The 25,900-nt window shown below is 41.7% G+C and overlaps 1 protein-coding gene across 4 annotated transcripts in view; it reads right to left on the reverse strand.

The window, feature by feature from the left end:
• ccdc142 (coiled-coil domain containing 142) overlaps positions 1-25,900 on the reverse strand; it is a 153,467-nt gene that overhangs the window by 21,054 nt on the left and 106,513 nt on the right. For 3 of the 4 annotated variants that reach the window (XM_043709267.1, XM_043709356.1, XM_043709534.1), the window contains one exon: positions 9,357-9,506. The exons of the other annotated variant lie outside the window; for it this stretch is intronic. In XM_043709267.1, coding sequence (XP_043565202.1) covers positions 9,357-9,506 — 150 coding nt within the window. The remainder of the gene's footprint in view (positions 1-9,356; positions 9,507-25,900) is intronic. 4 annotated transcript variants of the gene reach the window in all.

Below are 25,900 nucleotides of genomic sequence, written 5' to 3' on the forward strand. Positions count from 1 at the left end.
CCCAGCAATCACTTCTCTAGCTTCCCACAGAGTTCTTGGGTACACCTGATCAGGCCCTGGAGATTTATCCACCTTTAACAGTTTCAAGACATTCTTGCCAGTATCTTCATTCTGGAAACCCGTGGATGATCCTCCTGGAGTCTGGCCAATATCTGGTAGCAATCTTTGCTCAGGACGATCACTCTTGCTCCCCAAAATAATATGCAATCCTCTCCTATGATTTGGTCTTTGCTGGCTCACAACGATTTCAATCCTGGTTGTGATTTGTTTCCTCTGTCACTACCAGCTATTTCAGTTTTGCCAGGACTGGATCTTTCTGCATCCAAAGTCTGATATTGTCAGTTGTGCCTATAGGCATATCCAGAAAATTTAAAACCAACTTGGACTCTTCCTGTGATGTATCTGCCAGCAGAAGGCAGCTCGATACATTTGCATTTGCTACTTAGCCTCCTGGACAATGCTCCAATTTGTGATTGTACGTACTTAGTATTAGAGCCCAGCACTAAATTTGGCTTGAAGTTATGAGCGGCACTGCCTTGCCCTTTTTAAGTCCTTTTTGTCTATTTGGACGTAATTATGCTCTGCAACAAAATTCAGAATGCATACACTATTAGCCGTTTCTCTCCATTGGACCACATTTGAGTTAATACTATCCCAATGCCGTTACAGGGAGGCATTTCACATCAATACTAGATCTCACTTGGGATCATAGTGTGCCAAGACCATAGAGGATGATAGCTGTTTCTTCACTTCCCTGAAAGCTATGGCTTGGCTATGTGACCATTTTCAGGGCAGACCCTTTTTTAAGAGTTGATGCAAAGGTGCCAGGATGGAGGCCAGGTTATGTATGAACTTCCTGTAATAATTCACTGACCCAAGAATAGACCTAAGCTCCAATATGGATGTGGAGCTGTGGCACCTTTGATCGCCCTCATTTTACCTTCTAATGATGTCGATTCTGTAGCCCAAGTAGCCCCCATTACTAGCTTTGCATGTAAACCTTCAATGTGAGGGATTGGGTATTTGTCCATCTGTGAAATGCGGCTTACAGCTCAAAATTCTCACAAAGGCGAACCAATCTGTTAGTCTTCACAATCAGAACAACCGGTGTGGCTCATTCCGCAAACTGGACAGGTTCGATAATTCCTTCTCTTTCCAGCTTTCTGATTTCTGCCTGTATTTTTTCCATAAGGCAATTGGCACTGAGCGGGCCTTGCAAAATTGTGGAATTGCTTCTTGATCAATATGCAAGGTGACCTTGGCTCCTTTGATAGTTCCTAGACCATCCAGAAATAAACCTCTAGGTATTTAATCAGGACTTCACTCTAATTGAAAAATGTTCAGCCGATCTAGGTAAATCTTTCTCAACCAATTTCGCCCCATCAAGCTTGGGCCTGAGCTGTTTATTACAATCGGTGGTAATTGAACCAGGTGCTTCACATAAGAGAGCAGAGCTGAAGCTGAAGCCTTAACCTGTAAAGATTTCCAGGTGCAGGTTCTCAATCGAGCCGAGGACTTGTACAAACGTAAGGGTTGGAGTCCAGAGTCAAATTTGTTAAAGTCTGGCTCTGTGATCACTGAAATAGCCGTGCCAGTATCAACCTCCAATAGAACTGGGGGACCATTTAACCAGATGTTTATTTCGATTGGTTCTAATTTTGAATGTTGCTAAGCAATTTAACTATTCCAAACCAGCCATGGGTGGACTTTCCACGGTGTGAATTCTCCTGAATATCAGCTATGAGTTCTCTTACTTAATCTAGGTCTAGTGTGACTCTTTTGCTGTCCAGACTGCATATTGGCAGCAGCTATTGCCAGGCTGGATCCTGAAGAACATTTTAACCATTTGGCTAAGGCTTGGCTTTGTTCTTAGGTTTTGCTGTGCCCTCTGTTCAAGATTTGTCCTTAGTGAGACTATGCAATTGCATTCACTCAAGTTGTGTTCCCCAAGCTCAGTTGGACTGGCGGGGGTATCTACTTCCATCAGAATACTCTGCAACTCAAACGCTCAACTTGTCACATTTTCCAATGACCAAGCAAGTTGTAGCACCTGTTTTGAAGGCCAATTTTGCATGGTTACATTATTAATCCCACATACCAAATGGTCTCTCAGCATCTCATTAATGGTCACATAGCTCTGCCAATCGTCTCAGCCTTGTCAAAAATCCTGATACAGATTTCCCTGGTTCTTGAATTGATGAATAAAACCAAAAGCACCAGAGAATGAGAGGAAGCTTGGGGTCATAAGATGCCTTAACTAAATCCATCATTTCTTGGAAGGGTTTAGAATCTGGTGCCTCAGGGAAAGTTAGGCTCCGAATAACTGAAATAGCTCCAGATCCACAGACTGTCAGAAGAATTACTCGTTGCTTTTCATCTGCTCCGATGTCATTTGCCAAGAAAAAAATAAAGCATTCTTTCCATAGGCTGGGCCAGTCTTCGATGGCAGGACTGAACAAGTCAAGTTTCCCAAATATCATCATGCTTACCCAAACTCAAAAAAACGACATTTGCGAGCAAATTCCTTCAGTCATATGCTTCTCTTTCATCACCACTGAATAATTCCACAGAAGCCAGTATCCTGTCCTCCTTTCCTGATGAAGTGCTTATGGCCAAAACATCATCTCCCTTGCTCCTCGGATGCTGCCTGACCTACTGTGCTTTTCCAACTCCACACTTTTCGACTTCTAAACTGAAAGAAGTACAAGTAAAATGATGTTTCACCTGGAAGATGTGAATGGGGCTTTGGAAAGTGACTGAATGGGCAAATGTTACAGCTTCTGTGATTGCATGCGAAGATGCCGAGGGCAAGTGAAGAACTGAGAGGACTGATGGGAGAGTGGGCCAGGGTGTTACGAAGGGTAACATTCCCTGTGGAATGCAATAGTGGAAGGGAGGCAGACCATATGTTTGGTGATGGTATCCTGCTGAACATGGAGGAAATTGTGAAAGATGATCCTTTGATCTTCTGGGGTAGAAACTGAATAAAAGGGGAATTCTATTGTTGTCCCGGGAAGGAGGGGAAGTAGTGAGGTCAGAAAGGTAAGAGATGGCTTGGATACGGTTGAAGGCCCTGTCAACCACAATGAGTGGTGAGAATCCTCAGTTGAGAAAGAAAGGGACATGTCAGAAACACTTTGCTAGAAGGTGGCATCATTGGAACTGACGCAGAGGAGACAAAGGAACTAGGAAATGGAATGGAAGCTTTGCAGGAGGTAGGTTACGAGGAGTTGTAGTCAAAGTAACCATGGGAGTCGGTGGGTTTGCAGTATTGGTGGATAGCTTATCCTCAGAAATGGAAACAGTGAAGTCATGGAAGGGAAGGAAAGAATCTGAGAAGGACCACTTGAAGGTGAGAGTATGGAAACTGGAAGAAAAATTGATTAACTTCTTTTTCCAATTTTGGATGAAAGTAGTAAGCAGCACAAATGATATTATTGATGTATCGGAAAAAGGGTTATGGTGGGTGAGTTATATGAAGAGAGACTAGATAATGCATAATGGAGTTTGTATCAACACCACTTTGATTCAAAATGAATAGTACAATTAGCTAAGTCAAACTGATAATTAATACTAGAAGTTAGATTTTTAATAATGAATCATACAGCTTCAACAGTTAATGAATATTTCTTAGCTCCTTATGCAAACCAAATAAATAAAGACATCATTTAATGGAACAGTGAACTATTCAACCCAGAACATCCTCAATGTATATTCAGGAGAAAGTGAGGACTGCAGATGGTGGAGAGTCAGAGTCAAAAAAGTATGGCGATGGAAAAGCACAGCAGATTAGGCAGCATCCAAGGAGCAGGAGAGTCTATGTTTCGGGCATAAGCTCTTCATTAGGAATTCCTGATGAAGGGCTTATGCCCGAAATGTCGACTTTCCTGCTCTTCAGATACTGCCTGACCTGCTGTGCTTTTCCAGCATTACACTCAATGTATATTCAGGATGCAATCTATAACTGGTGGAGTACAGATCAGCGCAGGGTTAATATTATTTGCAATTATTTCTATTGCTAACTCATAAAAATGAAATGGGCAGCACAGTGGCTCAGTGGTTAGCACTGCTGCTCTTAGCATCAGGGACCTTAGATTCCAGCCTTGGGACAACTATTCGTGTGGAGTTTGCACATTCTCCCTGTGTCTGTGTGGGTTTCCTCCAGGTACTCCAGTCTAGGTGAATCAGCCATGGGAAATGCAGGATGACAGGGATGGGAATGGGGGGGATGCGAGGATGCAGTTCAGAGGGTCAGTGTAGACTCAATGGACCAAATGGCCTGCTTCCAGACTTTAAGAATTCTATGAAATCTCCTTTTAAACCTAAGGAAATCTAAGTGTCTAGGATGAAATTCTTTAGTGATTTTAAGTGTTATTTTAGCACAGGCAAGAATTAGGCAGCTGTTTCCATTTTAATCTTGCCTAGGTAAACTTTGGACAATCTGCTCAACTATCCACCATCATTAACACACTAGTTTATTAAAATTATTGGAGGAATTTTAAACTTCCCCTCAAAAAAAGGTGGTTTGGGTCAGGTAGTAAGTTAAAATGTTAAAGATCCGAATCTGAATCCCAGTCTACCCAAAACTGGCTCAAAAGGTACTGGGAAACTGGCTGGTAACAAATCAGGAGTTACTAATAGCAATTTAATTAGTAATAGCGGCTAAGGTCCTACTGGACTAATGAGGCTCTCACCAATAGAGAAATAGTCGTGATTCCCATCAGTTTGAAGTGCTCCTTTAAGCATATAGGTCTACAGCATGGAAACAGACCCCTTGGCACAATCGATCTATGCTGCCCAGTTTTCACAATGAAATTTTTCCCAATTCCCTGCATTTGGTCCATATACCTCCATGGGAGGCTTATGCCCGAAACGTCGATTCTCCTGTTCCCTGGATGCTGCCTGACCTGCTGCGCTGTTCTAGCAACACATTTTCAGCCCATATACCTCCATACCTATTCCATCTATGTACCTGTCTAAATGTTTCTTAAATAACAAAATGGTACACTCATTTCCACTACTATCTGTGGCAGCCCATTCCAGACACTCACCAATCTGTGTGTGGACGGAATTGCCACTCTGGAGCCTTTTGTATCAGTCCCCTGTTAGCTCAAACCTATGCCCCATAGTTTTAGACTTCCCTATTAAGGGGAAAAGCTGTTGGCTATCTACCTTATCTATGCCTCTCATGATTTTATAAACCTCTATAAGCTCATCCCTTAGTCTTCTATGCTGCATGGAAAAAGTCCCAGCCTACCCAACCTCTCCTTATAAGTCAAACTTTTAATCACTATCAAGTAACTATTGTAATTCAGGTCCAATGAGGCAGTAATGTCACTCGAGAACTGCCAGAATCTGACTGGGCAATCAAGGCTCTAAGTGCTGTCACCTAAAGTAAGGGGAGTGGCAGACATTGGTAATGCATCCACAATTGGCCAGGATCTATGAGAGACCGGTGAAGGCAAGACGGGCACTGTGAGATAGTGGTCGAAAGGTTGTAGTTGGGGGTGACGATGGTGGAGAGGTAGAGGTTAGGGGATTGTAATCAAGTGGGTTGGAGATGACAATAGAGTGTCGCTTCCAGAACCGCTTTCACCCTAATGCTTAGTCTTCAATTACGCAAAGAGTAAGGGATCCTCTGGAATGCCATTGACAAATCTGAAAAGATCTTCTGTGCATTCTTTGAGACTTTGGCAGGCCCACATTTCATGGCTGAGTCAATATTAAACTGCAGTGGGGATATGGATACTGAGTAACAATTGGTTCAGTAGTGAGCCAAAGTATAAGATACTTCTGAGGCCTCATCTGGATTAGTGTGTACAGTTCTGGGTGCTACATTTTAGGAAGGATGTGAATTGTTCAAGGAATGAGAAACTTCAGCTCTGGGAATATATTGAAATTGAGAGCATTCTGTTTGAAGGAAAGTAGCTTAACAGGAGACCTGATAGAGGTTTTCAAAATCATGAACAGGCTAGACAGGGAAAAACTATTCCCAATTGTAAAGAGAACAAGACCAAGAGCATGAACATGTGAAGTGATGTGCAACAGAAGCAAAGGGAAATGCAAGGAAACATTTTTTCAGACAGTAAGCAGTTAGCCTATGAATGTACTCTCTAGAAATGTGGTGGAGGCAGGTTAAATTTGAGGCATGCAGAAGGCCACTGGATGATTATTTAGATAAAAGTCATGAAAAAGGCTATGGGAGGGAAAAGCAGGAGACTGGGACTAAGATATGATGCTCATTTAACAAGTCACATGGGCAAAATGGGCTGAATGGTCTCCTTCTGTGTTGTAACACCATGGCTGTGAAATGATATCCTCTGCCAAAGACCATGAGTTCAATGTCCAACTTTCGCACTTCAACCTAACTGGCAAGGGACTTTTGAAACTATTGGGAATCTGATGTGGGAGCCCTCCTGTTATTAAGTGGGATCCACTATGCTTTTTGTTATGAGGGGCTGCACTACATCTAATCTTAAATCACGGAATTGTTACAGCACAGCAAGACACTTTTGGCTCTATTATATGTGCACTATCTTGTATATTCACCTTGTATATTCTTCCTTTTCAGATAAAAAACAACTTTCTTTTGAACGCTTTGATTGAAGCCCCCTCCATCACAATCTCAGGCAGTGAATTTCAGACCTTAACTAATCTCTTTATGAGAGGCAGGGATTGAATTGAATTTATTGTCATGTGTACCGAGGCAAAGTGAAAAGCTTTATCTTGCGAGCAATACAGGCAGATCACATAGTTAAGTAGCATAGATAAGTAAATAATAAGTAAACAAAGGCAAAAACAAAATCACATGTACAGGCGAATGTTAAGAGTTTGAGAGTCCATTTAGTCTTCTAACAACAGTAAGGTAGAAACTGTTTCGAAACCGGCTGGTGTGTGTGTATGTTCAAGCTTCTGTACCTTCTTCCTGATGGTAGAGGTTGTAGAAAAACATTGTCAGGTTGTCATTGTCATTACAAAGGCCCAACAACATCTCCTCTTCCTCAGGCAGCTGAAGAGATTTGGCATGACAGCGAATACCCTTGCCAAATTTTATATGTGCGCCATCAAGAGCATTCTGTCTGGATGTATCACTACCTGGTAATGGCAACTGTAACATTCAAGATCGGAGACGGTTACAGAGAGTGGTGACCTCGTCCCGGACAATCACAAAGGCCAACCTCCCATCTATAGAACCCATCTACCAGGCCCACTGTCAGGGAAAGGCCGCCAGCATTCTCAAAGATCCATCCCACCCTGGCAATGTTTTTATGCAACCTCTACCATCGGGGAGAAGGTACAGAAGCCCGAACACACGCACCAGCCGATTTCGAAACAGTTTCTACCCTACTGTTGTTAGAATACTGAATGGACTCACAAACTCTTAACATTCGCCTGAACCTGTATTTTTGTTTTTGCTGCTGTTTAGCTATTATTTACTATCTATGCTACTTAACTCTGTGATCTGTCCGTATTGCTCGTAAGGCAAAGCTTTTCACAGTGCCTCGGTACATGTGACAATAAATTCAATAAATTTAATTCAATTTAAATTTTGCTGAAAAGAGACATGAAATTGTACTGAAATGCAAACAAACTAACTTTATACTGGTAAAACAAACACTTAATGGTAAGGTTCGGGAGAATGTTCAGCACACCAGAGGTGCTGAACAAAGAGGCCTTGCAGTGGAGGTTTATGGTTCCTTGAAACTGGAGTTGCAAATAGACAGGATAGTGAAGAAAGCATTTGGTATGCTTGCCTTTATTGGTCAGAGCATTGAACATTGGAGTTGGGAGGTCATGTTGCGGTTGTACAGGACATTGGTTAGGCCACTGTTGGAATACTGTGTGCAATTCTGGTCTCCCTGCTACAAGGATGTTGTGAAACTTGAAAGGGTTCAGAAAAGATTTACAAGAATGTTGCCAGGGTAGAAGGGTTTGAATTAGAGGGAATAAACTGGGGCTGTTTTCCCTGGAGTTCGGAGGCTGAGGGGTAACCTTATTGAGATTTATAAAATCATGAGGGGCATGGATAGGATAAATAAGCAAGGTATTTTCCATGGAATAGGGGAGCCCAAAACTAGAGGGCACAGGTTTAAGGTGAGAGGAGAAAAATTTAAAAGGTATCTAAGGGGCAACATTTTCACACAGAGGGTTCATGTATGAAATGAGCTGCCAGAGGAAGTGGTGGAGGCTGGTAAATTACAACATTTAAAAGGCATTTGGATGGGTATATGCATAGGAATGATTTGGAGGGATATGGGCCAAATGCTGGCAAATGGAGACTGGATTAATTTTGGATATCGGATCAGCATAGACGAGTTGAACCGAAGAGTCTGTTTCGTGCTGCATACCTGTATGACCTTACGTGGTGTTATTTTATTTGCCTGCAAAGAACAGGACCTATTTGTGAATAAATATCTTCTACAAAGTCCAAATGAATCAGACGGAGGCTGGCTGATTACTTTAAAATAGATTCTGGTGTGATTTTTAACACAATTAGTATACTACATGTTCTCCAATAGAAGAACTAATCTAATGTTGGACACTATGTTCTGAATTTTGCAAGCGTGTCTGCTTAGAATAGTTGTCACACTACCTGCTGCAGACAAATCAAAGGGACACATTGTTTGATAAAGTCTACCAGTCGTTGGCAGATGTAGGCTTCTACTTGATTCGCACACTGAAACTCATTTTTGGCTGTGACGTTTTGGCATGATGGCAACCTTCTGTTAGTGGAGAATACAATTTGCATGAAAACTGCTGAGTAGCAATGAAGTAAAGTCTCATTGGCTTCCTTCACCTGCTGTTCAATTTTTTCTGACATTTTCCCTCTTATTGAGGTAAACTTTCAAGAATATGGGGAAGGCAGTGAAGTAACGGTAAAGTCATTGGACTAGTAATCCAAAACCCAGTCAAATGTTGTGGGATAAAGGTTTGAACGATACCATGTCAGACAGGGGGGGGTCAATGGACCTGATGAGGGAGTCGCGGAGGTAATTATATTTACAGAAATCTGATAGGGGAGGGGAGAGAAATATATCTCTGGTGAAGGATTCAGTTTGTAGGTGGCGGAAATGGCAGAGCGTGATGCGATGTATACGCAGGATGGTGGGGTGGAAGGAGAGGATCAGGAGGGGTTCTGAGCTTGTTGCAGTTGGAGGGGTGGAGTTTGAGGATGGAGGTTTGGGATATGTTGGAGGGCATCATCAATCACGTGGGAGGGGAAATTGCAATCTTTAAAGAAGGAGGCCATCTGCTGTGGAACTGGTCCTCCTGGGAGCAGATGAATGCTGACCTTGCAAGTGGCACCCATTAATTAATTAAAATAGACAAAACAACTTAAAAGCAAGATTACTTACATTGAAGATTTCTGCAATATAGCCAAGTTCTTTCACTAATGCAGCTACTTGAGCCAACAGCAAAGTCTCTTGGATTCCATGGCTACTTATTTCCTCAAAGCACAAGGTTTCTGCAAGTTGCAACATCTTTGTTGCCATAGCCCTGAGAAGCTTAGTTGGAAAAGAAATGTTATAAGCAATCTCAAAACGTTTTAGGCCTTTATATTAAAACCCACACAAAAACATAAAAATATACAGCTATCAGATACATATATCTGTGCTTAGAATTGACCAAATATAAATCTGAGCCAATGTTATTTTTCATTTGTTTATTTATGCAATGTGGGTTTGGCTGACAGAGCAAAATTTATACCAATTCCTAACTGCCTTGAACTAAGCAGCTTGCTCAACAATCACGATGGCGGTTGAGAATCAACCATGTGAATGGAGTCACATAAGAGACATTGGGTAAGGATTTACCTCTCTGAAAGACATTAGTAACTTTTAGTTTTTACAATAATCAACAACTGATGAGAGCTTCATCATAACTACTGAGAGTTTCATTTCCAGACTTCACAACTTAAATTTCACCTACTGCCATGGTAAGATTTGAACCTGTGTCTATGGAACTTAGCTTAATCACTGGATTACTAGTCCAGTGACATTACTGCAGTTTCCAGCATCTGCAGTCCTCACTTTTGCCCAGTGACATTACCACCACACTATTGTGTCCCCAATTTTGGCTGATTAAACTAAGCTGGTCTTGTTAACTTAGAGAACTATTTGCTAACCAAAGAGCTGAATCTTCATAATGAGGGACTAGGTAGCCAAAACAGCACTGGAAGTCCCACTCCCATGGCTACCACCCACCATTTTCATTGGGTGCTGATGGCAGTCATTCATCTGTGTTCACAAAAGCACCTGCAGGTGTTACAGTGCAGCTGCCTTCAAACAAATCTAATTTTCACGAGTGGAATGTCAAAAGCATGACTTGTTGGCTTTATACCTTATAGGAGAAGATTAAAGGCTGCTGGAGTTTTTTGCAGAAATTGTGTAATCTTGCAGATGGGTGCAGGGAACACCTTTAGAAGAGGTGGTGTGCCCTTTAGGAGAGGTCAAGTAGCAATAAGGATTGCCAAAGAGGACATGAAAAAGTGGATAAACTCATTGGAACTGTCAAGGGAAAGTCACAAAAGCAAATTATTACAGATGAATGTGATCTGAAATACAATCAAAGGTCTGGAGAAATGCAGCAGGTATGGCAACACCTGTGGACAAAGAAACAGTCAACATTTTCTATACTACATTAACCCATCTTCAGAACTGCAGGAACTGTTAAAGCATTTAAATTGCCTTGTCTTTGATGGTTTGAAAAACTGCAGAGTTTTGCCTGTGGATATAAGCCTAAGGGCTATCATTATAGGCTCTGTACTGGACTTCTGATTTCACAATCTTTCAATTTCATCGTGGGGTGCTTATCAGTTCCCATTCTGATTGTCAGTCCTACGTGCAACTAAGGTCATTCAAGTGGTGTTATGAAAGCAGAGACTTGATTTTATAACAACTAAAATAGTTGAAAGAAGAATGGGCAATGGTTTTTTTAAAAAATCAATTAAACGTCTTTTTTTATAGTACTGAATACATCAATAAACACTAAAATCTAATTGTATTCATCGCAACATGATTGTTGAGGTCTGCCCAGAATGGATACTTGGTGAGTTGGCATGGTGTACTTAAGCCCAAAATTTAGTGGGGATGCATTGGTACAGGGGCTATGAAGGACAATGGAGGCATCTAGAGGAACCTAGATTGCCGTAGGGGACATTTGGGGGGGGCTGGCATGGAAGATGAGTGCAGGAACATAGGATGGCATAACAAACTAACACGTCTAAAGGCAGATAAATTCCCTTGATGGCTTGCATCCCAACAAACTAACAGATAGCTGCAGAGATAGTGGGTGCATTAGTTATAATTTTCCAAAAATCACTGGATTCTGTAGAAGTACCAGAGGATTGGAAAATTGCCAATGTGCTACCCTTACTCAAAAACAGGGGGAAGCAAACAGCAGGTAACTATAGGCTGATTAACCATCACCCTTTGTTGGAAAAGCATCTGAATCAACTATTAAGGAAGCAATAGCAGAAAATTCGGAAAGCATAATCCAATCAAAGAGTCAATAATGGCTTCATGGAAGAGAAATTGTGTCCGATTAATTTTTTAGAGCTTTCCAGACATATGGTCTGCTTGCCTTCATTGGACAGGTATTGAGTATAAGAGCTGGCAGGTCATGTTAAAATTGTACAAGACTTTGGTTCGGCCGCATTTAGAGCACTGTGTACAGTTCTGGTCACCACATTACCAAAAGGATGTGGACGCTTTGGAGAGGGTGCAGAGAAGGTTTGCGAGGATGTTGCCTGGTATGGAAGGTGCTAGCTATGAAGAGAGGTTGAGTAGGTTAGGATTGTTTTCATTAGAAAAAAAGGAGATTGAGGGGGGACCTGATTGAAGTCTACAAAATCATGAAGGGCATAGACAGGGTGGATAGAGGTAAGCTTTTTCCCAGGGTGAGGGATTCGATAACAAGAGGTCACACGTTCAAAGTGAGAGGAGAAAAGTTTAAGGGGGATACACGTGCAAAATAGATTTAGACAGTGGATTTGGATCGGCACAGGTTTGGAGGGCCAAACAGCCTGTTCCTGGGCTGTAAATTTTCTTTGTTCTTTCTTTCTTTGCAAGGTGTCAACCAGAGTGGATAGAGGGGAACCAGTAGATATATATTATTTGGACTTTCAGAAAGTGTGCAACAAAGTACCTCACAAAAGGTTAAGAATGCAATCTGTTGGAGGTACTATAATGGCATGGATAGAGAACTGATTCATGGGCATGAAACAGAGACTGGTATAAAGGGGTTTGTTTTCAGAATGGTGATCTGAGACCAATGGGGTTCCACAGAGATCAGTATCGAGACAACTGTTTATAATATATATTAATGACTTGGAGAAATGAAGGGAATGTACTATAGCCAACTTCACAAATGACATAAAAATAGGTAGAAAGGGAAGTTGTGTAGGGATACAAGCAGTTTCAAGAGATATTGATAGGGTAAATAAGTGGATAAGAAGTTAGCAAATGAAGTATGAGAAGGGAAAATGCAACATTGTTCATTTTGGAAGGGAGAACCAAAGAACAGAATATTAACACGAAGGGACTTTAAGAAAGAGTTGGATAGAGCTCTCAAGGATAGTGGAATCAAGGGTTATGGAAATAAGGCAGGAACAAGATACTGATTGAGGATGATCAGCCATGATCATAATGAATGGTGGTGCAGGCTCGAAGGGCAGAATGGCCTACTCCTGCACCTATTGTCTATTGACTTGGGGATACTTGCGCTTGAAACACAGAAAACTAGCACATAGATGCAGCAAGCAATCAGGAAGGCAAATGGAATGTTGGCCCATATTTCAAAGGGGTTGGGGTATAAGAGTAGGGAAGTCTTATGTAGTTGTACAAGGTGCTGATGAGACCACACTTGGAGTACTGCAACCCGTTTTGGTGCCCTTATTGAAAGGAAGGTTTCAATTCATTGGAGACAATTCACTAGGGTTACGCCTGGTATGGAGGGATTGTCTTATAAATGAAGCTTAAATAGGATGGAAGTCTACTCACTGATGTTTAAAAGAATGCAAGGTGATATAGGATTCTTCAGCAGCTTGATAGTGTAAAGTCTGAGAGGATGTTTCCCTTCATGGGAGAATCTAGGACCAGAAGGCATAGTCTCAGAATAAAAGGGCATCAATGTAAGACTGAGATGAAGAGAAATGTATTCTCTCAGAGCATTGACAGCTTTTGGAACACCTTGCCACAAAGAGCTGTGGGGAGAGTCTTTGTTTATATTTAAGCCATACGGTCACAGAAATAGGCCATGTCAATGTCAACCAACACACTATTACTAAGCTCTACCCAGATGAAGATCCTTCTAGGATGTCCTCCCTCATTACTGCAGTTTTGGTTTCTTTGATCAATAATGCAATGCCTCCATTCCTCTTACTTCCCCCATACTGCATCTAAAACTACTACATCTTTAAATGCTGAGCTGCCAGACATGTCCTTCCTTCAACCACGTACCATGTCTCAGTGATTGCAATAATAGCATTTTCCCACATGCTATCAATGCTCTAAGCTCATTCGTCTTGCCAGTTAAGCTCTTTGCATTAAAATAGATAGTTTAGCTTTCCAGAGTCCCTCAGCCTTACCCTGTTCATATCTTCTCCACTTAATGAAGTGTCCTTGCATTCCTTCTACACCTTGGACCTTCAACTTTACATCTATTATGTGTCGCATCAGTTTTAAACCTCCCCAAGGACATGAGGAAACTTCCGAACAAGGACATTGGACCCATTCTGGTTCAAATGCAAATGTCCAGCTTCTACAGGTTCCCCCTACCCAAGAAACTGTTCCAATTATCCAAAAATCTAAAGTCCTCCCTCCGACACTATCCCTTTAGCCACACATTCATCTAACTTATCTTCCTATTCCTATACTTAGTAACACATGGCACTGGAATTAATCCGGAGATTACCACTTCAGTAGTCTTCCTCTTTAATCTGCTGCCTAACTTTGTAAATTCCTGTTTTTACCCATGTTGCTGGCATCCACCACTGCTGGTGAATCAGCCACCCCCTTTGGAATGCCTTGCAGCTACTTTGAGACATCCCCAACCCTGGCAACAGGGAGGCAACATACTATTTGACGGTCCTGTTTGCTGTGAAAGAACATGCATTAGTTGTCCTTATAACTGAGTCCCCTATCACTGAAGCTTCCTAGCATTTTTCCTCTCCTGCTGTGCAGCAGAGCAATTGTGGTACCAGACACTTGGCTGGTGCTGCTTTCTCCTGAGAGATCATCCCCCCCAACAGTATTCAAATGGTATATCTGTTTGAAAAAAAGGGGATAGCCACAGGAGGTTCCTACACTACCTGCCCATGCTTAAGTCTTCCTGGTAGTCACCCAATGCTTTTCTGCTTGGGTAGCCCTTACTTGCAGTGAGAGCAGCTCACTAAATGTACTATCTACTGAGATAGATAGATTCTTGATCCATAGGAGAATCAAGGGATATAAGGAAAAGGCAGGAAAGTGGCCATGAGGAATGGCAGATCAATTATGATACTAATGATTGGGGGATAACTTGATGGGCTGAATGGAATAGTCTTGTTCCTAATTCTAATGGCTGTATGGCTTTATGTAGTGAACGTGTGGTCATGAGGGTGTGAAGTCATGATTAGGAAATGGACAGCCTATGGGTGATGAAGAGTTGTGACAGATAAAAGGTTGATGGGATATTTATTTTATTGCAGTTTTAACAGCTGCATTGCAGTCATTGATTATTATGATGGGCCTTCTCAAAGTTCATTTTCACAGGTTGCAGCCTTTGTTGCTACTCTTGAACTCTTCCCTCGGGCATCCAAACTCCTTTGAAAACTCTCATTACCAGAGGCCAAAATTACTCCATCTCAAGAAATTGGAAACAAAAACTTAGGCCAAAGTATTTGCATCCAAATTGATGAACATCAGACATATGCTATTATTGATATAATTGACATTATGTAGCTGTTTTAAGCTTTACATGATGCGGAGAGGTGTGAATTATTAACACATTGATACCTGCAAGTTGCATGAACCATTTTATAAAAAGGTCATGCTACATTCCCATCATTCAACTGAACAACACAGCAGATTCATGGGGTCAAATGGAATACTCCATGTTCTCATCTGCTATGCTCAAAATAACCTGTTGCCCAGCATCAAAAACAGACTTTTGGCAACCCATGGCAGGTGCAATTGTAGTTTCTAGTGTTTATTCAGCAACAAAAATTGGAAATTGGCACACCAAACTCCCAATCACAATAATTAACACAACGCTGAAGCATTTCAAAGCTTAGTACAGTGCTCAGGCCAATTCATGTTCTAACAGATTTTAGGGAGTATTGGTTTCATATTTCAATGTAATAAACATAAGTCAACATTATTACTGGTTTACAATATATCAATTCATTCCTATTATTGCACAGGCTTTTTATTTTTCTCTGAACTTTCAGAACTACATCCCATTCTCAATTACTTTATCACATGACACAATTACTCTGCAGCGTTACCACATTTGTTATCATTACTTTGCTTTCACAGACCTAGTCATAAAACAATACGAAATGGTTGATATGAAATACAAGGCTGTAATTTTATCAGTTAAGGGGAGGGGGGGGGGGGGGGGAGGTTAAAGAACAGTGAAATGTACAAGCTTTACTGGCAGCATCCCCTGTACATTTCATTCTCTTGAAAAATGTGAATATTTATCTGCTGGAGCTGCAAACCAAAAATATTGTCATTAATTATCACTAAATTTGTAAGATTTTAGGAAGATGCGGAGCAGCTTGTCAAGTTGGGATGGAATAAGTACACATGAACTCCATAGCAACAATACGATGATTCTAAAAAATAACTCCTAAAGTATAGAAATTATAGTAAATTACAAAAAAACTATTGTAAGCAATTTTACAACGGATACATATAGAAATCATGAGTTAGTTTCAATTGTGTAGGACCTGTGAAATGAGTTGAGTAGGATTGACAATTTGTGGGTGATTCATAGAATGCTATAGAATAAAAGAATGATAATCAGTGCATTGTGCCTTTGCTGGTTCTTTGATAGATAATCTAATAGAAACGTAGAAAATTGGGGTCATTCAGCCTTTCCAGCCTGTTCCACCACTTAATATGATCATGTCTTATCATCCAACTGAGTATCTTGTTCCTGCTTTCTCCAGACACCCTTTGATCCCCCTAGCCCTAAGAATTAGATTTAACACCTTACTGAAAACATTCAATGTTTTGTCTTGAACCACTTTCTGAGGTAGAGGACTCTATAACCTGACTGGGTCAAAATGTGTAGGGCTGGAAAAGCACAGTGAATGTTCCTGATGAAGAGTTTATGCTCGGACCGTCGACTCTCCTGTTCCTCAGATGCTGCCTGACCTGCTGTGCCTTTCCAGCACCACACGTTTTGACTCTGATCTCCAGCATCTGCAGTCCTCACTTTCTCCAATCTGACTGGGTAAACCTTTGCTGAAACCACACCAAGAGAATTGTTTGTGAGTATTCCATTTGACCCCATGAATCTGCTGTGTTGTTCAGACTCTGATCTCCAGCATCTGCAGTCCTCACTTTCTCCAATCTGACTGGGTAAACCTTTGCTGAAACCACACCAAGAGAATTGTTTGTGATTTTAGTTTCCTTATCTCAGGGAGTACAACAAAGATATACTAGATTGATTCCAGGGATGGCAGGACTGATGGTTAAGACTGTGTTCACTGGCGTTTAGATGAATAAGGTGGGAACTTCAGCGAGGAGAGCAGTATATCGGAATGGTGGAAGCTCTTTCAGCAGGAGCAAGTCTTGTCACTGGCAGATGTGTCCTTGGAGCATGGTGTCAAGGCAGGAGGTCCCTCCCTGCATATCATCAGTGGCAATCCAAGGCTCTGAAATGGTCCAAGATAGTTGAAGAAATGATGGGTCAGTCCACTCTGCGCTGTACACCTAATTATAAGGCCCTTTCATCCCCACACTACATTTGCTCTTGGAGTTTCATTCTATCCCCTATATGCAGCCCATGTTGACAGGAAACTGACTGGTCAGCTGGTACCAGTTTTCATTCTCATTTCCGACACATTTCTATCCTGCCTCTGGCAACAGCTCATATTCAGATCTACATTTTTAGTCATCTAAGGGGCTCTAGTTTAAATGCCCTTTCACTTTCCATCCCAATGGAACGTGCCTATTCTTTGAAGACCTCCCATCATTTAGTTAGTGTTGTGCCCCTCAATTTTTGAATCCAATTCTGTTGGACCAAATTCCTTTTCAACTCAGTAAAGTTAACCTTTTTCCAGTCAAATACTTTTAAACTTGATTGCTCCTGATCTTTCTCCGTAATTGTTCTGAACTGATATTATAATCATTATTCCTCAAATGTTCGTCCATTGAAATACAGCAAACTTTGTTTTAACTGCCACCTTATGAACCGGCACTCTTGATAAACTGGCAAGACTTACGCCCTGAAATACTGGAAGTTTACTGTATTATCATGATCTCTGAGATGTCAGTTAAGGATGCAAATGAGAAGGCTCTCTCCTGGTTAGTTTTATCTAAATTATTATTTAAGTGATTTATGTTGCAAAGGAAGTACAACAGTAATGTGTACACCCCCTGCATTGTTTATATTATAGTTGGTTCTGGTTTAATGCATTTCTCCAACGTGAATTGGCTTTAATGCAATTCAAAAATTTAGACCATTATTTGTAGAACGTGAACTTTCCTTACTGGTATTGGCTATATTCTGACCCCATTAGTTTAAATGGCACAGCTATTATGTGATTTTCATATAACGCAAGATTGCAGAGAACAGAACTATCACATTAAATCAGAACAGAATGTACTTAGCATGTGTTTTTACATTGATTATGTGGACCTCTTGATCAGCCAGAATATTTCATCAACCGCTAGACTCCTGGTCCCAGTGGTGCCAGTTAATTAAAAAGTTTGCTGTATATCAGTTTGCCTCACTTCATTCTCCAGAACTAGTAATAACATTGCCTATTTCCTCATTTGGTTCAAACCATTTTGATCAAGAAAGCTCTCTGTATTTATGTCAGGAGTTCATCCCACTCTTTGCCCTTTATACTACGATCCCAGGGCCTTTGCCTGCTGCTGATGATAGGATTAGGTTACTTACAGGTTATTTACAGTGTGGAAACAGGCCCTTCGGCCCAACTAGTCCACACCAACCCACCGAAGCGCAACCCACCCATACCCCTTTACCTAACACTACGGGCAATTCACCTGACCTGCACATCTTTGGACTGTGGGAGGAAACCCACACAGACACGGGGAGAATGTGCAAACTCCACACAGTCAATCACCTGAGGCAAGAATTGAACCAGGATCTCTGGCGCTGTGAGGCAGCAGTGCTAACCACTGTGCCACCGTGCCGCCCAGAGAAATGTTGTTAAAACTTTAGAGGGTGCAGAAAAACTTACAAGTATGTTGCCGGGCCGAGACCGATTGAGTGATAGGGAAACGCTGAGTAAGGTGGGGTTTTTATCCCTGCAGCGTCAGAGGCTGAAGGGTGACCTTGTAGAGGTTTATAAAATCATGAGGGGCACAGTCAGGGTTAATAGCCAAGGTCTTTTTCCTAGGGTAGGGGAGTCTAAAACTAGAGGGCTTAAGTTTAAGGTGAGAGGGGAAAGATTTAAAAAGTGTAATCTTTTCATGCAGAGGATGGTGCATGGATGGAACAAGCTGCCAAAGGAAGTGATGGAGGCAGCTACAATTACAATATATAAAAGGCATTGGAATGGGTACATGAATATGAAGGGTTAAAGAGGGATATAGGCCAAATGCTGCCAAATGGGAATAGATCAGATTGGGATATCTAGTCTGTGCGGAACAGTTGGACCAAACGGTCTGTTTCGATGCTGTACGATGCTATGAGTCTATCTGAAGAGAAATACCGCTTTCTCTGACAGAGAAACTGCGTACAATTCTCCAGGTATGGTCTCACCAAGCTGTCACCCAGAGAATGGTCAGCCTGTGGAATTCTCTGCCACAGAAAGCAGTTGAGGATAAAACATGGAATGTTTTCAGTTAGAAGTTAGATATAAGGCTAAAATATTCAAAGCTGTATGGGGAGAAAGCAGGAACAGAATACAGAGGTGGATGATCAGCCATGACCATATTAAATGTCAGAGCCCGCACAAAGGTCCGAATGTCCAACTCTTGCCCCATGTTCTATGTTTCTTTTGGATTGTCTATTAAACCGATTATCATCTTCCATTCTATATCATTCTATTATTCACCCATTTTCAAGATACACTGGAAAATGGAAAATGTACCAAGACTTCTTAGACAGCCCCTCTCAAACCTGATACCTCTACAACTGGAAGAAGGTCAGCAAATGCATAGTTCCCAAACAAGTTGCATATCATCCTGACCTGGAATCACATAGCCATTTCTCCATCAAACACCTGAAACTCCCTTCCGACCAGCAATGTGGGTATACTTATACAGATGACTTACAGTGTAAAAGCAGTTTCTTTTTATTCATTCGTGAGACGTGGACAGTGTAATATGTATTACCTATCCCTTATTGCCTTGAGGTGGTGGTGATGAGTTGCCTTCTTGAATCACTGCAGTCCACATGCTGGAGGTAGGCCCACGATGCCCTCAGGGAGAGAATTCCAGGATTTTGAGCCAGCGACAGTGATATATTTCCAAGTCAGGATGGTGAGGTGACTTGGAGGTTCCCTTACCACCTGCCACAGACTTCATCTAACAATTATGTCCTTTAGGACCTGACCAGCTCGATCAGTAGTGCAGCTGCCAAATCATTCTTGGTGGAATTTATGGAAATCCCCCACCTAGAGTACATTTTGAGCCCTTGCCACCCTCAGTGTTTCCTCAAGGTATTCAACATGGAGGTTTACTGATTGATCAGCTGAGGAAGCTCAATACCTAGTAATTAGCAAGACGTTTCCTTGCCCATGTTTAATCTAAAGCCATTAGACTTCATAGGGTCCAAGGTCAATGCTGAGAATTTCTAGGATTACTGTTTACTACTGTGCAATCACCTCTACTTGGTCTATCCTGTCAGTAGGACAGGTCATATCCATGGTGATGGTGACATCTGGGACATGGTAAGGTATGATTCCATGAGTACTACTATGTCAGGCTGTTGCTTGACTAATCTGAGAGATCACTCTCCCAAGTTTGGCACTAGCCCGCAGAAGTTAGTAAAAGGAGGACATTGCAGGATTGAAAGGGCTGTTCTTGCTAATGTCATTTCTGATGCCCAGGTTGATGCCGGTGGTCAACCAGCTTCATTTCTTTGTTGAGATGTAGTGATTAATAAAACGGAGTGGCTTGCTAGGTAATTTTAGAGGGTAATTGCTGATGCTCTGGAATTACTGAAGGGCATTAATGAGCCAGATGGTTTTTCCACCAACTGACAATGATTTCGTGAACATCAGTAAATTCATAAGTACAGATTCTTTATTCATTGAGAATTCAAATTCCACCATCTGCCCTGGTGGAGTGCTAACCTAGGTCACCCTAACATGAGTTGAGTTTCTGGATTAATGATACAGCAATAATGCCACTATCCAACCTCATGTTTTTTCTTTTTTTCCTTAGTTCTCCTGAATACCATGAAGCCAGGAATACTAAATTCCTAATCTTCCCTTTCTTTGAGCCAGTGTCTATTATTTACTTCTAGATCATAGTACCATGTGACAACTTGTGCCTACAACCTTGTTGACTTCACTTTATGTATTTCCCTACACATACATCAATTCCATCTTAGACTGAGTTTTAGATTAGATTACTTACAGTGTGGAAACAGGCCCTTCGGCCCAACAAGTCCACACCGACCCTCCGAAGAGCAACCCACCCAGACCCATCACCCTACGTTTACCCCTTCACCTAACACTACGGGCAATTTAGCATTGCCAATTTACCTAACCTGCACACCTTTAGACTGTGGGAGGAAACTGGAGCACCCGGAGGAAGCCCATGCAGACACGGGGAGAATGTGCAAATGCCACACAGATAGTTACCCGAGGCGGGATTTGAACCCGGGTCTCTGGCGATGTGAGGCAGCAGTGCTAACCACTGTGCCACCATGCCGAGTTGTATTTGATTCTGTTTGAATTCTTCAATTTCTGAACTATAAAAGGATTCATAGGAAATATTTATAAAGGATAATTCACTGCAAGAAAGATTTCAAGTTGGCAGGATGGTTGCAACATTTCCAGGGAATAACTCTGTAATAAAAGTATGCTTGCTAACAACATTGGTGGTGACTATGTAGAACATGTATAAATACTGTTGACGACTATATTGAAACTTTAATTGCAGAATAATATTGGTTTCTGTCTTTTTTTAACTCTGTAAATTAACATTTTATGCAGATCATTGGAGGCTTCTGATCTGATTAACGGGTTTTCTCCTCTTGGTTTCAAGGTCATCCTATCAACTACGATTATATCTGAAGTAATGTGCAAGAGTGAATAGGTCATCAAATTCCTAATTATTATTGACTGCTTTTAATAGTAGGTAGGAAAGCACAGTTATAAACAGATCAAAGTAGATTTTGGAATATACGCCAAGCGTGCCAATAATAGTTGATTTTTAAGCAGGGAGTGCCAGTTGAGTTCATAAATGTAAATTGAGTGATCATTTAATCTGGTTGTTCACAATGTTCCACTTTCCCTAATGGCCTTATTAATGCATCAGTTTGACAGGAAATCAATCCTGATAGGATTTAATTCAGCCTTTGACCAAGAGATTTTGAATAGAGGCATAAGGATATAATTAAACATCATGCAATCATTTGAAAATAACTGAAAATGCTTTTAGTATTCTGGATGGAGATTAATGCTCGGGGCTTTCATTAAATTAGCACCAGAAACCTCTATTTACTGTACATTCCAACGTCAATGAATCAATACACTTCTCATTTATCTATCAAATAAAATCATATATCCAATATAGAATGCAAGTAAATTTTTTTTATTCATTCACAATATGAAGGTGTTGCTGGCTAGACCAGCATTTTTTACCCATCCCAGAGGACAGTTAAGAGTCAACCACATTATTGTGGGTCTGGAGTCACATGTAGGCCAGGCCATGTAAAAGGCATTCGTGAACCCATCTGAACCAGATGGGATTTTCCGAAATGGTTTCATGATCATTGTCCTAATTCTTGATTTTTAATATTGAGTTAAAATTCCAGCATCTGCCATGGCTGAATTTGAGGAGAAAGTGAGGACTGCAGATGCTGGAGATCAGAGCTGAAAATGTGTTGCTGGAAAAGTGCAGCAGGTCAGGCAGCATCCAAGGAGCAGGAGAATCAACGTTTCGGGCATGAGCCCTTCTTCAGGAATCATGAAGAAGGGCTCATGCCCGAAACGTCGATTCTCCTGTTCCTTGGATGCTGTCTGACCTGCTGCGCTTTTCCAGCAACACATTTTCAGCTCATGGCTGAATTCGAACCTGGGTTCCTAGAACATTACTTGGGTATCTGGATTAACAGTCCAGTAATACTAGCACTAGATCATTACCACCGCAAATTTCTAACTTAAATTGATAAAATAAATTTCATGAGAGATTATGACTACTGGGATAATCATTTACAATAGTTCATGTGTAGCTAAACTACTAGTTAATGAATAAAAACAAAATGTTAGAGACACTCAGCAGGTCGTATTATTGGTAGATTTAAAAAAAACAGAGTTAATGTTTTCTATTAACTTATTCAGAACTGAAGAGAACTGGAAAATGATGTTTTTAATGCTGTTGACAAAAGGGAAGGATGAGTGAGTGGAAAGATGGTGAGGGTCAAAGTGCGTTTACTGAATGAGCAGAGCTGAACAGATCCAAATGGATGCAGAAGACCAAAAATTCAATGTCCAGGGCTATTTTTAAAAGAAGAAAAGTCCGAAATGATGCACTTTGGAAGAAGTAACAAGACAAGGGAGTACTCAATGAATGGCAAGACATTAGGAAGCTCAGGAGAACAGAGGGATTTGGGATGCTTATCCACAGATCCCTGAAGGCAAGTTAATAGGGCAGTTAAGAAGGCTTATGGGATGCTTGCCTTTATCAGTCATAGTACAGATTATAAGAAATGGGAGGTCATGTAGAAGCTGTACAGGACTTTGGCTAGGCCAACGCTGGAGATACCAAAGTGGAAGAATTCTAGCCACCCGACATCTGGAAGAACACTTCATCTTTTGCCTTGAGACCCTCCAACAACATGGGATCAATGTCGATTTCGCTAGTTTCCTCATCACCCCTCCCCCCACCTTATCCCAGATCCAACCAGGCCAACGCTGGAGATACCAAAGTGGAAGAATTCTAGCCACCCGACATCTGGAAGAACACTTCATCTTTTGCCTTGAGACCTCCAACAACACAGGATCAATGTCGATTTCGCTAGTTTCCTCATCACCCCTCCTCCCACCTTATCCCAGATCCAACCCTCCAACTCGGCACTGCCAACTTTCCTATCTGTCCATTTTCCTTCCTATATATCCCCTCCCACCCTCCACTCCAACCTATCACTATCACTCCCCAGCTTCATCAAGCCATCGCGTGCCGCGTTACCTTTACCTCAGCCTCACTCTCCTGCCATTTATCTCTCAGCCCCCTTGGGGCCCCCCTCCCCAATTCCTGATGAAGCGCTTATGCTTGAAACATCGACTCTCCTGCTACTTGGATGCTGCCTAACCGGCTGTGCTTTTCCAGCACAACACTTTTTGACTGTGTGTAATAGCAAACAACGTGATAACAAAGCCCGGAGTGTGTGGTTTGGGCAAAGTACATGGGAGAAGCTCAAGTCCCAAAGTTGTTGAATTAGATATTGTGAGCAGAAGACTGTTTTGACTGTGTGTAATAGCAAACAACGTGATAACAAAGCCCGGAGTGTGTGGTTTGGGCAAAGTACATGGGAGAAGCTCATGTTGTTGAATTAGATATTGTGAGCAGAAGACTGTCAAGCTCTAAAGCAGAAAATGAAGGTTCCCCATGGCACCTTACCCTGCAACTGCAGAAGGTGTAAACTCTGTTCATTTACTTCCTCCCTCCTTAGTATCCAAGGACCCAATCAAACCTTTCAGGTGAAACAGCGCTTTAGCTGCAATTCACTCAATCTTGTCTACTTCATTTGCCACTCACAACGTGGTGTCCTCTACATTGGGGAAACAAAGTGTAGGCTGGGTCACTGCTTTGTAGAACCCCTAATTAGGTCTGCAGTTGAGCTTCCAGTTGTCTGCCACTTCAACACACCACCATGCTCACTGGCCAACATCTCTGTCTCAGGCTTGCCACAGTGCTCCAGAAAAGTTCAGCACAAGCTAGAAGGACATCACCTCATTTTCCACTTGGGCCTCTGGGAATTATTTCCAAAATAGGGTTAATGTTTCGGGTCCAGTGACCCTTCTTCAGAACCAGTTCTGATTCCGAGCATCCGCAGTTCTTTGGTTTTATTGTTTTCGAGAAGACGCTGATGTCTCCATCCCACCCACAGCACATGGCAAAATGATTGATTAGATTAGATTCCCTACAGTATGGAAACAGGCCCTTCGGCCCAACAAGTCTATACCAACCCTTTGAAGAGTAACCCGCCCAGTCCCATTCCCCTACCCTATGTTTACTCCTGACTAATGCATCTAACACAATGGGCAATTTAGCATGGCCAATTCATCTGACCTGCACATCTTTGGATTGTGGGAGAAAACCAGAGCACCTGGAGGAAACCCACGGGGAGAATGTGCAAACTCCACATAGCAGGAATTGAACCTGGGTCCTTGGTGCTGTGAGGCAGCAGTGCTAATCACTGAGCCACTGATTGTTGAAAGCTTGCTATGCGAAAACTAACTGTGACATTTGTCTACATAATAAAGGCTATACAAACAAAGGTAATTCATTTGGTTGAGTAAATGCTTTGAGAATTTCTAAGAATGAATATACATTAACAGACAAAATAACAATTTAAGAACTACTTCAGTATGTGCAATTTAGACTAATTTAAATAGACTTTGTGGAGCAGTAAAATTGTGTAAACAGGTTTCTCAAAGACATGGCATTATTGATTTCTGTTTAAGTCTGATGAACAGCCATGTAAACAATTAGGTGATTAGCGTAATCCTACATAATGTCCACACTAGAAGTTTGCAACATCAAGTTTCAGGTCAATCAGTCATACGGTATACTTGATTAAACAGTGGAATTCAGACAGTGTTTAATAAGTGTTCAGTTGGACTGATCTTAGACTCAAAAATATATGTGAAGGAAAGGTTGTCAGAGGTTTAGAAGAATAACATTATTCAACTTTCCTAACTAGAACCATGCTTCCTATTTTTGAATAGGAACCAAAAGCTCCAACATTTAAGACTCTAAAAGTAGCCTTCAGACAGCAATACCTTTAAAATTCTGGTTTTATTGCATAACTTGCTGACGCTGGTGGTGAAATTTCATTGTTTCAATATTTGATGATTGCAGCAGCTGCTAAAAACTATACAAATCAGTCAACAATTTATCATTTTGATGGGCTAAATATAGAAACATAGGAGATAAAAGCAGAAGTAGGCCATTCAACCCCTTGATTCTGGATTAGTGGTGCTGGAAAAGCACAGCAGTTCAGGCAGTAGTGGATGTGCAGGTAAAACTTTGGTGGATGTGGAAAGCTCCTTTGGGGCCTTGGATAGAGGTGAGGGAGGAGGTGTGGGCGCAGGTTTTACAGTTCCTGCGGTGGCAGGGGAAAGTGCCAGGATGGGAGGGTGGGTCGTAGGGGGGCGTGGACCTGGCCAGGTAGTCACGGAGGGAACGGTCTTTGCGGAAGGCGGAGAGGGGTGGGGAGGGAAATATATCCCTGGTGGTGGGGTCTGTTTGGAGGCGGAGAGGGGTGGGGAGGGAAATATATCCCTGGTGGTGGGGTCTGTTTGGAGGCGGAGAGGGGT

The sequence above is a fragment of the Chiloscyllium plagiosum genome, chromosome 1, assembly GCF_004010195.1.
Source record: "Chiloscyllium plagiosum isolate BGI_BamShark_2017 chromosome 1, ASM401019v2, whole genome shotgun sequence".
Lineage (NCBI taxonomy): Eukaryota > Metazoa > Chordata > Chondrichthyes > Orectolobiformes > Hemiscylliidae > Chiloscyllium > Chiloscyllium plagiosum.